The sequence below is a fragment of the Periplaneta americana genome, chromosome 8 (genome assembly GCF_040183065.1).
Source record: "Periplaneta americana isolate PAMFEO1 chromosome 8, P.americana_PAMFEO1_priV1, whole genome shotgun sequence".
NCBI classification, from domain to species: Eukaryota; Metazoa; Arthropoda; class Insecta; order Blattodea; family Blattidae; genus Periplaneta; species Periplaneta americana.
This window is the reverse complement of record NC_091124.1, coordinates 1,162,529-1,177,233: the sequence shown is the minus strand read 5'-3', so window position 1 is coordinate 1,177,233 and position 14,705 is coordinate 1,162,529. Positions and strand designations below refer to the sequence as shown.

Genomic DNA, 14,705 nt, shown 5'->3' with positions numbered 1-14,705 from the left:
TAAATTTCTTTCCTCTTCTTCAAGTTGTGGGTTAACTTAGAATTGTCATTAAAACTTTCCGTTGCAAATGTACATGTTATCCTATACTAACTCATCACATTTTCAGACATTTCAAAAGCAATACAAACCTGTGAACTAGAATAGCAGTTGGAAGAAGGTTACCTCTCTTTCTTTGGATGTTTCTGGTAATAAACTATTATCCAGCAAGGTATGGTACAGTCATGTAGCATTCTCATAGTAGTGCAAATAAAAATTTCAAAGACATTTCATAGGCTAGAAAGATGATGTGTTGTCTGACGCATTTTAAAAACCAAAAACAGAGGCTTTAGCAGGCAATTGTTTACATTACGTCACAATCAATTTTACAGCAATTGCTGCGCATTATAGTTATTAACAATGGAACATCGATTATATACCAACCAGATAAACTATTTTGAGTAGCTTTTGCACCATAATATGAAGAGAAATAAACTTATGCAAGTATCATGGTTTCCTTGATATGCCTTTTTTTCTGCTTATAGTTACAATTTATATTTTATTCACACAAATATTTTTGTTACAGTGTGATATTGAATAGAAGGAAAAAAACAGAAGAGACATATGTTAATTTTAGCACAGTCTAGTATATACAGTCACGAAGTTTGAGTTGTTGAGGTTGCTAGGAACAATAGACTGTGCAGGTACTATTTCGTATTGTCTGTAATGAGGCGATAGTAGCGATCCTAGTGGTTAGCAACTATCTATGGATGCATATTTACTACGTATTGAGCTTCGTGACTGTATATACTAGACTGTGATTTTAGCTTCACATCTTATACATTGTCATTCTGTATGTGAAGAAAAAAACAATTGATAAAAAAGAAGAAATTGTGTATAAATGAAGAAAAAACGTACACAGTGAATTTAAAAAAAAAGACATAAAATTAACATATACAATATGTAAAAAATATATATGTAACTCGTATACGGACAGAAAACGAACAGTTGTTTTTTGAAAACATTGTTTTTTATTTATTTATTTTTTTTTTAATTTTTTAATTTTTTTTTTGCTGAGTCAACGTTTTCACGTACTTATTTCATAAAAATTGTTGAATGAAGTGTAATTAATATATTAATACAATGTATGGTATTTTCTCTCTGACAGAATTAGATGATATTCTTCACGAAGCATCCAACCCATAAAATTATAAAATTGAATGAATCATACAACTTTCTTAACTGGACTGATTTCTTAAGTGTTCCATATAAACACTGTGAACAGTGATTTGTTAATTTTCATTGATATTGGCTTTTTTTTGTATTCAGTGAATTGATTTCCTTCTGCACAAACATATACAACAAAAACCAAGATTTTTGTAGATGAATTTTAATATTTCCAGTAGTTCACTGTGAGTATAGATATTTTACCATAAAATTACATTTTCGTGTTTCCAGATTGCTAATGATGATCCACTGTACCACATCTTCACCGACTTAATTTCAAGTCCACGTTACAATGGACTGGTGTATACGATGCAGATAGGAACCTAAGGTGACAAAGTTTAATTGTATTATACTCGTATAGCATTAAATTTACTTACATGCCATTACACATTAGTAATTAGGATTTTAAACGTGACAAAGAGAGAGTTTCCTTCTTCCAGACTGTTTTATATTGCGCTGCTGGTTAACCTCCACATGTTCTGCAACTATAGTGCAAGGTGATGCATGTTAATTGTAAATATTATAATGAAAACTCCGACAACAAGCTTAATAAATATATTTAAAAAAAGAGAGCTGATATTCTTATCAGAAACTGTCACTATCTCTCTGTATCATTTCCATATCCTTCTGATTTTATAACAGTCAGGTTACAGCATGCTGAGACCAGAGAGCTTCATCCTGTGCACTGGAGAGGATCTGGATCTCGGGTAACTATAGAACTAACAAGGGAACTGTCAGTCAGCTCGTGTCGAAACCTCTCCTCAAACTGTACACACGCAATCTTCACAACAGATAGACAAATGTAAGTTGCTCATACTGTTTGTACGGTTTGGGACTAGTCAGAGCATCATGGGAAGCGTTCTTGCAACACTGCAACATCTGCATCACTTTAATATTAAATGAAAATCCTTATGTAATAGATGCGACCTTCGATGTCTGAACTTAATTCTTCCTGTCAACATCTAAGTCTCCCTTGTCCAGTTGAACTTCGTAAATCTGTGACTAGGAAATTAAGAGAGGAATTAAGAAATGCAGAATTCGAATCTTGGAAAGTAATGCCTGGAAGAGGCAGAGGTGTAGAATTGTACAGCCAAGTACCTAAAGCCAACGCCTGGATTTTTAATAAGTCTGGACTATCTACATTTGAATGGGTAACCTGCCTCAAAATGAATGCCAATTTAGCAGCAGTTAGAGGAGTACCTGGTCGCTCTTTGGACGGATCTCGGTGCAGACATGGCTGCCCGGAGACTGAAACCCTTGCCCACGTCCAAGGTCAGTATAACAGAGGTTTACTCCTCCGAAATGCCAGACACCACCACGTTCGATCCTTAATTGCAACTGCTTTAAGAAAAAAGTCTTGGATAGTAGAAGAGGGAGTTTTTTGCCTTGCTACTAATGGCTCCTCTAGACGTGTTGACATCATAGCGTATTCCCAGACTACCAAGAAAGGATATATAATTGATCCTACCATAAGGATTGAAACGGGGAGTAGCCAGCCGGAGGGTGTCAATCAAGAAAAGATCAACATTTATCTGCCAACAGTTGATTACTTCAAAGCAAAATACCAGCTTGAAGACATTGAGGTGATTGGTCTTCTTATTGGAGCTCGTGGTATGATTCCGAAGTTCTTTGAAAGCTTCAGGAAGACTTTTGAACTACCACAGACACTTACGACTGACGTCATAACTTCAGTTTTGAAATGCTCTTGCCAAATTCTGAGTCATCATATTCACTCTGTTTAATTATTTTTCTTTTCTTCACTTTATAATTCTTATATGTTTATTTTAATTTTCTTTCTACAAAATTTATGTAAAATATATATCTGTGTGTGCGCGCGCGCTTGGAATATTGCATTGAGAAACAACTGAGAAGTAGTAACAGTATATTCCTACTACAAAAAAGAGTAATTAGAATAATAGTAGGTGTCAAATCTAGGGAATCGTGTAGGATCATTTAAAAAAACTGCAAATAATGCCCGTGGCTTGCCAGTATATTTTTTCATTAATAAACTTCCTCCTATGTAATTATGAAAACTTTGTAACCAATTCAACAGTTCATAGAATAAATACTCGTAAAAAAAAAGACTTCCATACTCCATCGGCAAATCTATCTTGCTATCAAAAAGGAGTGCGTTATATGGCAGTAAAACTTTTTAATAGCCTCCCTATCGATATAAAAAATGAAACTCAAAACATAAGATTATTTAGGGCCAAATTAAAGACGTACCTAATTTCTCACACCTATTCTGTAGGTGAATTCATGACATTTCCCGTAGTTTTCTCTCAACCTATTAAGAGCAAATGTTGGATAACTTTCGGCATTGCACCCTGAACTCATTTTCGCTGGCATTATCACCATTTCAGTCAGATGCTAGATAATCATAGCAGTTGATAAAGCGTCGTAAAATAAACCAATTAATGATAATAAAAATAAAAGAAGAATCGATCGAGTTGGCTCAGATGGTAGCATTTGAGACTCGCATCCGCGAGGTCTCGGGTTCAAACCCCATGACCAACCAATCTGACTGGGGTTTTCATGGTTTCCCCTCAGTCACAAAGGGAAATGCCGGATTGGGAATTTACATGCCATGATTCATCACTCTTTCAATCGCCAATATCATTAACGTTAATCAAAATCTCAAATCAGTTACATGAACACAAGACATGTACAATAAATAATAGAAAGTCGGCTAAGGCGCTTGCCTGCCGATCCGGAGTTGCGTTCGGGCGCGAGTTCGATTCCCGCTTGGGCTGATTACCTGGTTGGGTTTTTTTCCGAGATTTTCCCCAACCATAAGGCAAATGTCAGGTAATCTACGGCGAATCCTCGGCCCCATCTCGCTATCACCAATCCAATCGATGCTAAATAACCTCGTAGTTGATACAGCGTCGTTAAGTAACCAAGTAAAATAAAAAATAATGCCTACCCACTTCATTTGCGTCATTCGGATTCCGCATATTGCGGGTAGATGGCAGATGTTAAAGCGTGTATAAATACGCTTAAAATAATAGAAGAAGAAGATTAAATATTGCATAGGCCTTCATTATATTATTTTTTTATATAGTACCGTAGTCAGAGCCTACCGGATGACAGGCATTGATTGATATAGAAGGCTTCTATTCAGCCGTATCGTACATTATACCTGTACACGAACAGGGTCATCATGGTTCATTTGTTTTTTCGTTAAAACCATCGGATTTACGAGAATATAACTTATTTGTGATTTTTATTATACTGCAAATAGGAATATGTTAAATACTTCAAATGATACCGATAATGCAAATACTGATAAGGTATGAATTTTTGTTAGTACCGGTACTGATACCATAGTATTCATAAGTAAGCTTATGTGTCGTATTGAACAATTTAAAATCAGTTTTAATAGATATGAGCTACATATTCATAATTTGAGGTTAGTTACAATGAGTAATGGCAATGGATAATTTTCATATAGGATAAGTAGTCTATACATTATCGCAGTACCGCATAATTACAACTGAAAATCTCATTTGATTTAAGAATCATTGCATTTAATCAGTAATCGTATATTTATATTATATTTACGAGCAAACATTGAAGAACAAGATTAAGTGTAGAGTCTACTAAATGTATTTTATGTTATCTGTAAGACTGTAACTATAACAAACTATAGAAACTTATTTCCTGCGCGGCAATCTTCCATATCGTCCCATATCACACACGGGATTGATGTCTGGTTTTAAGTTTCTTTATAGATTAGATGGGTTAAATGAAATTAAGTAACATTAAGTCGAAGTATGTGACAAGGTTAGTGAGTTACTTAAGGGCATTATTTAAGTGATATGAGGCCGAGGAATTGTCATATTTTATGGTTTTTCAGGAACGAAAATTTCTTAAAAATAGCGGAAAACACATTTCAGATTTCTAAAACCTCATAAATATTACAAACTCCAAATTTAAAAAATGAGCCTCCACCGAGGTTTAGTGGCTAAAGCGCTGGACTTCGCTATAATTCTGTGGTCTCGGATTCGATTTAGAACTTGAGTTGGGCAAGCCAGTGGTCCAGGTAACAGGGATTTTCTCCAAGAACTCCGGTTCCTCTGTGACATCCCAACATATCGCTATCATTATCTCATTGTGGGTGACGACTCTGTCGGTAAATTGATCGTCACATCTGGTTTCATATGGGTGAATGACGAACAGTAAAGTACCCTCGCCATTGGTAAAAAAAAAAAAATAAAGTATAAAATATACAGTTTCTACGGAAAAAATACGGTACAAAACTTAATTTTCACAAACGTAACACATATAATGTATATTTCTGTGTACCTATACACCAAAAAGAGCATGTAAGGCATCCCAAAAGCCTTAACAAATCAAACTTGACCTGTCACTGATTCTCGACCTTACGAAAACTTTTTTTGTGCATTTACTGTATCTATCAATCTATAAGTTGATCATCAGCGAAAGGGATAGTTTGTAGTGTACTGATTATTTATTGACTATCTTTTCATTCATTCAGTGTTCTGCCCAACTGCAAACATGGCATGATTAATGGATTAATTAATCAATTAATTCTACAATAGTATTCGTTGTTCTATATAGAAATCTTTGCAATTTCTGCCCATGTTGCAGTTTCTTTCAAATTTCCCTAGTGCTAAGACATCTTTCAGCTTTTCTTTTATTATTTTTATATAGGCCCAGTCTCTGTATGTGGATTACGGATAGATACCTGAATACAATGTAGAACTCAAATCTCTTTACTTCATTATATACCGTATTCTGTTCTACAGAGTGATTTATATAGAACTGACACATTTCTTTCATTAATTGTTTCGAAACGAATTGTGCTAGCGACAACTTATTATACCTAAAATGAAGAGGAATTTTGGGAGATTATTTACCTCTATAGCAAATGTTGAAAATGTCCTCCATCCTGCATAAGGCACAACTCAACGCGTCGTTCCATGTTACTGGCCACTCGTTGGAGGACTCTGTTGTCAATAGCTTGAATCTCCTGTGTGATGTTGTGCTGCAGATCGTCCAATGTCTGGGGACGTGTAGCGTAAACCCTGTCTTTTAAGTAACCCCATAGAAAGAAGTCCGGCGTTGTCAAATCCGGAGATCTCGGTGGCCACAGGTTCCTGGAAATTATTCGGTCGTCAAAGAAACTTGGTTTTAGGCCTGCACTTTTCGCAGCTTTCTGACACATTGAGTAGGTGTACCCTGTCTCCTGCGACAAACGTCTTAATGATTTTTTGGGTGACTGCTCCAGTCGTGCTCTTACGTCAACAACAACCGTGGGAAGCCTAGATGAACGATGCTTGCCCTTTTCACTCACCAGAGATCCAGTTGTTTCCAATTTGTTTACCAGTCCCAGTATTGTGTTTCTTTTTGGAGGATTGCGAACACCAAATTCTCTCTGGTATGCCCTTTGAGTAGCTGTAATTGAATTCGTAATCCAGTATTGCTTCACAAGGGAGAGTCGTTGACTTAATGTGTACTGCATTTTCACATTGACACAAAATGTCGAAAACAATAGGAATAAAACATAAACATCTGCACATCTAGTGCTGCCAACAATAGGAATAAAACATAAACATCTGCGCATCTAGTGACAAGGAATCGAAACTCCAGAACATTCTGCTTAATTTGGTGCTAAAATTGGGTCAGTGCTGCCAACAATAGGAATAAAACATAAACATCTGCGCATCTAGTGACAAGGAATCGAAACTCCAGAACATTCTGCTTAATTTGGTGCTAAAATTGGGTCATTGAATGAATTTCCAACGGAATAATTAAAGAAAGAAATGTGTTAGTTCTATATAAATCACTCTGTAGTATACATATTGTCATCAGCATAGCCCAAGGGTAACGAGCTGGTGTCGTATTCCGAAGTTGCGTTGAGGCATGGGTTCGAATCTCCTTAGCACTTATTGTCTGGTTGCAATTTCTCCGAAGTTTTCCCCAACTACGAGATGGCTAATCTCATGGCAGATCCTTGTTCTCATTTCGCCAAAATACTGTCTAATCATAAAACTCACTGACACTAAATTCGGTACACTGCAGTACTGTGTTTTGTTCCATGAAGGGGTTAATATGTCCATAAACGAGATGAAATCCGCCACTAGAAGAAATGCCAAACAGCACTAGCACTTTAACTAGCTTGCTGTAAATGCAATGCTAAAAAGTATTTCAATTAATTTCTTGATAAAACACACCAATAATAAAATTATAACTTTGGATTTTGTTACAGAAATGGAAATATCCTCGATCTATTTTTCTTATAATTGCAACAGAATTCTGCGAGAGATTCTCGTTCTGTGGACTGAGGAGTAAGTTGTGCATTATTTTGTACAAATCAGTACCGGTACCGGTATTTATAATGACTTTTCTGCTAACTGTTAAAATTCACTTTCTTGTAACCGTACTTCGTCTTCTTTTCTGTTGCAGCAATTTTATCCCTTTATTTGAGGAATATCTTACTTTTTCACGAGAATGCTGCAACGGTGATCTATCATGTATTCATCATGCTTTGCTACTTCGTACCTATTTTTGGGGCCATGTTAGCTGATAGCTTTCTCGGAAAATACAGGTAATACATGGAAATAAATGTCCTTCTGTCCTCCCATTCTAATACGAACAGTTACATTATATTATTTATTTACCAGTATTTACTTTATTTATTTATTTGTTTGTTTACTTATTTATTTTACTTGTATTTATGTATTTAGATTACTTATTATTTATTTATTCATACATTCATTCATGTACTTATTTATTCATGTAGCTCAGTTGGTAGTACGAAATGGAAATATAAAAATTGGAAATTTATCCTTTGAAGAGGTGGAGAAGTTCAAATATCTGGGAGCAACAGTAACAAATATAAATCGACCCTCACAAGTACTAACATTGTAACTCACTTTCTTCCATTTTTCAGGAGAAGCAAATGAAGTTTTAAAATGTCCATGTAAATCAGTGTATACAGATAGTAACAATAAGATTTTACATACTATTGGGAAGGTTTAGAGCTACAATGATAGTACTGGAAACGATTTAAGACCATATTAACTAGCATAACTCAAAACCATAAAAAATTGAGTTACAATGTTAGTATTTGGGAGGGTCGAAATGATACTGGGGAGGAAATTAAACACAGAATAAATATGGGAAATGCCTGTTATTATTCGGTTGAGAAGCTTTTATCATCCCGTCTGCTGTCAAAAAATCTGAAAGTTAGAATTTATAAAACAGTTATATTACCAGTTGTTCTGTATGGTTGTGAAACTTGGACTCTCACTTTGAGAGAGGAACATAGGTTAAGGGTGTTTGAGAATAAGGTGCTTAGGAAAATATTTGGGGCTAAGAGGGATGAAGTTACAGGAGAATGGAGAAAGTTACACAACACAGAACTGCACGCATTGTATTCTTCACCTGACATAATTAGGAACATAAAATCCAGACGTTTGAGATGGGCAGGGCATGTAGCATGTATGGGCGAATCCAGAAATGCATTCTAGTGCCGAGGTCATGGAAAGCATGGGGCTCTACCTCCATACCCCCCCAAGTGCCTTCATGGCATGTGACGGGGATACCTTTCACCTTTTTACCTTTACTTATTTATTTATACAGCATTCACATTTATTTATTTATTTATTCATTTACTTATTTATTTATACAGCATTCACATTTATTTATTTATTTATTCATTTACTTATTTATTTATACAGCATTCACATTTATTTATTTATTCATTTACTTACTTATTTATACAGCATTCACATTTATTTATTTATTTATTTATTCATTCATTCATTCATTCATTCACGATTTTGTTTACTTATTTATTTGTTTGTTTGTTTCTTTTCCTGTCTGTTTGTCTGTCTGTGTGTATTTATTTATTTATTTATTTATTTATTTATTTATTTATTTATTTATTCATTTACTTATTTATTTATACAGCATTCACATTTATTTATTTATTTATTCATTCATTCATTCATTCATTCATTCACGATTTTATTTACTTATTTATTTATACAGCATTCACATTTATTTATTTATTCATTTACTTACTTATTTATACAGCATTCACATTTATTTATTTATTTATTCATTCATTCATTCATTCATTCATTCATTCATTCATTCACGATTTTATTTACTTATTTATTGGTTTGTTTGTTTCTTTTCCTGTCTGTTTGTCTGTCTGTGTGTATTTATTTATTTATTTATTTATTTACTTATTTATTTATACAGCATTCAAATTTATTTATTTATTCATTCATTCATTCATTCATTCATTCACGATTTTATTTACTTATTTATTTGTTTGTTTGTTTCTTTTCCTGTCTGTTTGTCTGTCTGTGTGTATTTATTTATTTATTTATTTATTTATTTATTTATTTATTTATTTATTTATTTATTTATTTAATTTTATTTATTCACTTATTTATTTATTTATTTAATTTTATTTATTCACGTATTTATTTATTTATTTATTTATTTATTTATTTATTTATTTATTCATTTATTAATTTATTTAGTTATTTAATTTTATTTATTTATTTATTTGTTTGTTTGTTGTTTGTTGTTTGTTTATTTATGACACCAGTTATTACGCGTAATGTAATTTGGTTGTTTGCTGTTGCAGGACCATACTGTACTTCTCTTGCATTTACGCAGTGGGGAACATTCTGCTCTGCATAGCTGCCGCACCACCAGTTTCTCTTCCACCAGTGTAAGGCAAATATTTACATTATAGGCTAGCTTAAAGATACTCTCAATTTTTGTAAAAGAAGAATTTGGATGCCAATGTTTTCCAAGACCATTAGCCACAGGATGAATGATAAAACATAATAAACGATGTCATGCAAATGAAATTTCCTCCTCATGTATTCTGTGCAGTACAAAATTTGTGTATGACTAAAGATCTCTTGACTAAATCTGCAAAATTTATGCCACTTCACGCTCTTTCGCCCGTGCTGTGCTATCTTCGTTACTTAGTTGCAAATATTTCATGTTCTTTTCTAAGCTGCAACACTTTTATCTGAAGAAGTTTTAGATTTGAGATAATTATTCACCTGTAACATTTAAAACTTTATCGTTTATCTGCAGAAGTGTAACATATCCACAACAAAAATTCAGTTCTTTTATACAGCTGTAGCTCCGTAAAGATTAAGAATAGGTGTCATACTTTTTAAAACTCGTTTGTATGAAATATTTTCAAGCCCAAAAATTTCCGTGAGACGAAGTTTCCGGTTGGAAACATAACCTCTGTGGTTCCCAGAGTTCGATTCCTGCCTGGGCTGATTACCTGGTTGGGTTTTTTCCTGAGGTTTTACCCAACTGTAAGACGAATGTCAGGTAATCTATGACGAATCCTCGGCCTTATCTCGTCAAATACCATCTCACTGCCACCAATCCCATCGACGCTAAATAACCTAATAGTTGATACAGCATCGTTAAAATTCACTCTCTTGAAAAAAAAAAAAAAAGGAAACAGTGGGTTAATCTGTAAATGGATTGAGTACCAGTATATTTTAATTCTTTAAAATTCTGTAAAAACAATATAAATGAATGGCAAACTAACAGATAATTATGTTGAAAGTATTTTTTCTTATATCTGTCCCTGGACCAATAGTTTCAGACACATTATTTAGAATACTACAGTCCTATCGCTGCAACAGAACATTTTCAGTGAAGTATGAAAATGTAGTATCTCAGGTCAGAAGTAATGAAGCAGGTGTACCTCAGGGTAGTGTACTTGGACCTTACCTTTATCTGATTTATGTGTCTGATTTCCCCAGAGACGCCAATTTAACAACAGCTCAGTTTGCAGATGATGTTGCTGTTCTGTGCAAAGATTCATGTGAAATGGCAGCTAATAAATTGCAGCAGTTTTTTACATTTAGTGGATGTATGGTGTAACAACTGGAAAGTTAAAGTGAACCCTAGCAAATCCAATGGCATTCAGTTCACCTATAAAAGAAAAACTGAAAATCAATCCATCACTCTACAAGGTGAAGAAGTATCAAATGCTGAGTCAGTGCGGTACCTAGGTCTGTACTTGGACAGAAAATTCACTTGGAATACACATATAAGCAACCTAGTGAAAAGACTCTGACATAAATTATATCAAGATAAACATCTGTTGAAGGGTTCATCACCACTGCTGCTACACTTGAAAAGACTTATATATTTCTCATTGATCTTACCTATATGGATGTATGGCTGTGGCATATGGGGATCTGCATCCAATTCCCAAATCAGACGAATTCAGACAATACAGAACCGGGTCCTTCGTCTAATCGTGGATGCACCCTGGTACAGCCGCAATGACAACCTTGAACGTGTCTACAGTTGAATCCACCCTGCGCAGCTCCTACATATGACTTCATCACCCAACGGTTAACCATCCAAATGAACTGCTTAATGCCATCCCAGAACAACTTCCACCGCCTCGCCAAATAAGAAGATTAAAAAGAAAAAGACACTCAGATCTGTTGTTTGAAGATTAACATTTTTGTTTTGTTTCACATTTTGCCAGAGGACAGTCATAGGACTGCAACCTCCACACATGTTTCTTGTGTGCTTTTATAGCACAGTATTTATAATTTTTAAGCACAATTGTTGTTGTTGTTGTTTTCTAATGCCAGGCGTTTGACAATAAAGTCATTTGACCTCTTGCACTCCAATATTTTTCAAAGATATTATCATGGCCAGCCACTGAAGCACAGATTTTGAGGTGTTCCGAATCCATTTCTTGGTTTGAGTTGCACAATGGGCAGTTAGGGGACTGATATATTCCAATTCTATGCAGGTGTTTGGCCAAACAATCATGGCCTGTTGCCAATCTAAATGCAGCTACAGAAGATTTTCGTGGTAAATCGGGAATTAACTGTGGATTATGATGCAGAGAGTTACATTTTTTCCCTTGAGATTGTGTTATCAAATTTTGTTTGTTGAAGTCTAAGTATGTAGATTTAATAAATCTCTTCACAGAGTAATACGTAGATTTAGTAACAGGTCTGTAAGTAGCAGTGCTGCCCTTCTTTGCTAAAGCATCCGCATTCTCGTTTCCCAGGATTCCACAATGGGATGGTATCCATTGGAATACAATTCTTTTATTGAGTGATATTAATTGAGAGAGCATTTTTAGTTATTTCTGCTGTTTGAGATGAAGGTGTGTGTTTAGAGACTATTGATAGAATAGCTGCTTTGGAGTCTGACAATATAACTGCATTCTTAAATTTATTGATGTGGCATAGAAGATTCCTGAGACTTTCACTTATTGCAATGATTTCTCCATCAAAACTTGTTGTTCCATATCCAAGAGATCTATAATTGTATTGTACATAATTGTATAATAAAGTTTTCTTATGATTGGAAAAAAAAATCTCTCCCTGGTAATTGTGAAAAAAATCTGGTAACCTTACCATATAGGTATCTTTGTGACACTTATTTCTAAGACTGCTGTTGCTCCTAAGAACAGACTCATCATCCCTTTGCGAATATCCAGTCATGGAATTTCCCGTCTTAATGTTTGTTGCAGGACCTGCACGCTGTTAGGCCTGATCCTCATCGCTGCTGGCACGGGCGGCATCAAGCCCTGCGTGGCTGCGTTCGGTGGGGACCAGTTCCATCTGCCGCAGCAAGAAGAACGACTCAATCAGTTCTTCTCCATATTTTACTTCACCATCAACTTCGGTGGCTTGATCGGCATGATCATGACCCCTATTCTGCGGACCGCCTTTGCGTGTTTCGGCAATGACTCGTGCTATGCTCTTGGCTTTGGCTTCCCCGCCGCACTCATGGTGTTGGCGTTCCGTAAGTAACCCACATACAAGTGAGCTTTAAAGTCTATTTTTTTTTCTGTAGGGATAAACTAAAACTAGTTAAATATCTTCACATTTTATATAGCGGTTTTATCCAAATAAGTACTTTAGTACGGTTCATGGCATCTCTCAGTGCAGTCCCTACACAGATATCCGATTGAGGGACTATTTTACCTCCGGAGAATTTTACACTGAGGGACTCCATGAATCATAAGCAGTGAAAAAATATAGTGGGACTGCGTTGGTGTTAATGCAGCTTATGTGGGTACCTCTTTGTTACTTGTTAGCTTAAACAACAAGTTTAAGCCCCCTTACCACGACAAGGTGAGTACCCACGAGATCATTAAAATCATCAGTACCAGTTGCAGAAGACACAGCCCTGCAGTATACAGGGTTAGTTAAAAGTCCCGCACCACCTAAATAACTTTTGAAGCATACAGTTCAGTGACATGAAACTTGGTATGTATGTATGTATTTATTTATTTATTTATTTATTTATTTATTTATTTATTTATTCACACTGCAATGGGTATATACCCGGTGGCAGTGGTAACTAATTACACTCAATAATGACAATAATAAACTTGTTAATTAAAAATACACTTAATAATAATACCAATAATTAATACAAATAATTAATTCTAACAATAATAATAATAATAATAATAATAGTAATAATAATAATAATAATAATAATAATAATAATAATAATAATAATAATAATAATAATAATAATAATAATAGGGAACATCCTAAATTAAATGAAGCACTATCACTTAAAATAACATTTAAAATAAATCTAATTTGTATCTTAAATCTAAGTTCGAACTAAAACCCACGAGTATGATATGTTCATATCTGCACAAGTACTTTTCCACATTACACTCATTTCGCTGTCAACTCATTCACTGCACTGGAACTACGACACGAGGATAACCATATACTAAGTACTCAATAATGATATTACCGAGTTCTTTCTACTTCCGGTTTAACCAGAAGTTACTCCAAATCTTTTAATGCTCATTAAGAGCTTTTCAAAAATTACCCACACTCAATACTTCTGTACAAATTCAGTGTTGCTAAGTCAAGAAAACAGAAAAGTGTATCGAATATTAAAATAATAAAATACTCCTTCCTTAACAAAAACAAAACAAAGCTAGCTGACCTTCTAAATTATGTGTTCAAATTGGTAGCCCTCAGCTGCTTTACAATGTGTCACTCGATCATAGAAACCACTTAAGGAATGATTTAACCAGGCTTTAGGAATATCTTGCACCACTTCCATTTTTATTTAGCAACACTGAATTTGTACAGAAGTATCAAGAGTGGGTACTTTTTGAAAAGCTCTTAATGATCGTTATTCAAAAATAAAATAATATATTGGGTGTTCCATTTAAAATAAGAGAGTTGGCGTTACTTCCGGTTAAACCGGAAGTAGAAAAACTCGGTAATACCATTATTGAGTTCTTAGTATATGGTTATCCTCACATACCAAGTTTCATATCACTGAACCGTATGCTTCAAAATTTATTTAGGTAGTGCATTTATTATTTTAATATTTGATACAATTTTCTGTTTTCTTGACTTAGCAACACTGAATTTGTACAGAAGTATCAAGTGTGGGTAATTTTTGAAAAGCTCTTAATGAGCTTTATTCAAAAATAAAAAAATATGTTGTGTGCTTCA

At 34.4% G+C, this 14,705-nt stretch overlaps 1 protein-coding gene across 1 annotated transcript in view; it reads left to right on the top strand.

Moving 5' to 3' along the window:
* Positions 1–7,641: 7,641 nt before the first annotated feature.
* Positions 7,642–14,705, top strand: part of LOC138704405 (solute carrier family 15 member 1-like) — a 38,101-nt gene continuing 31,037 nt past the window's right edge. Inside the window, exons 1-3 of the mRNA XM_069832252.1 lie at positions 7,642–7,777; positions 9,836–9,922; positions 12,737–13,011. Of these exons, the coding sequence (XP_069688353.1) occupies positions 7,713–7,777; positions 9,836–9,922; positions 12,737–13,011 (427 nt within the window). The 5' untranslated portion in view covers positions 7,642–7,712. The remainder of the gene's footprint in view (positions 7,778–9,835; positions 9,923–12,736; positions 13,012–14,705) is intronic.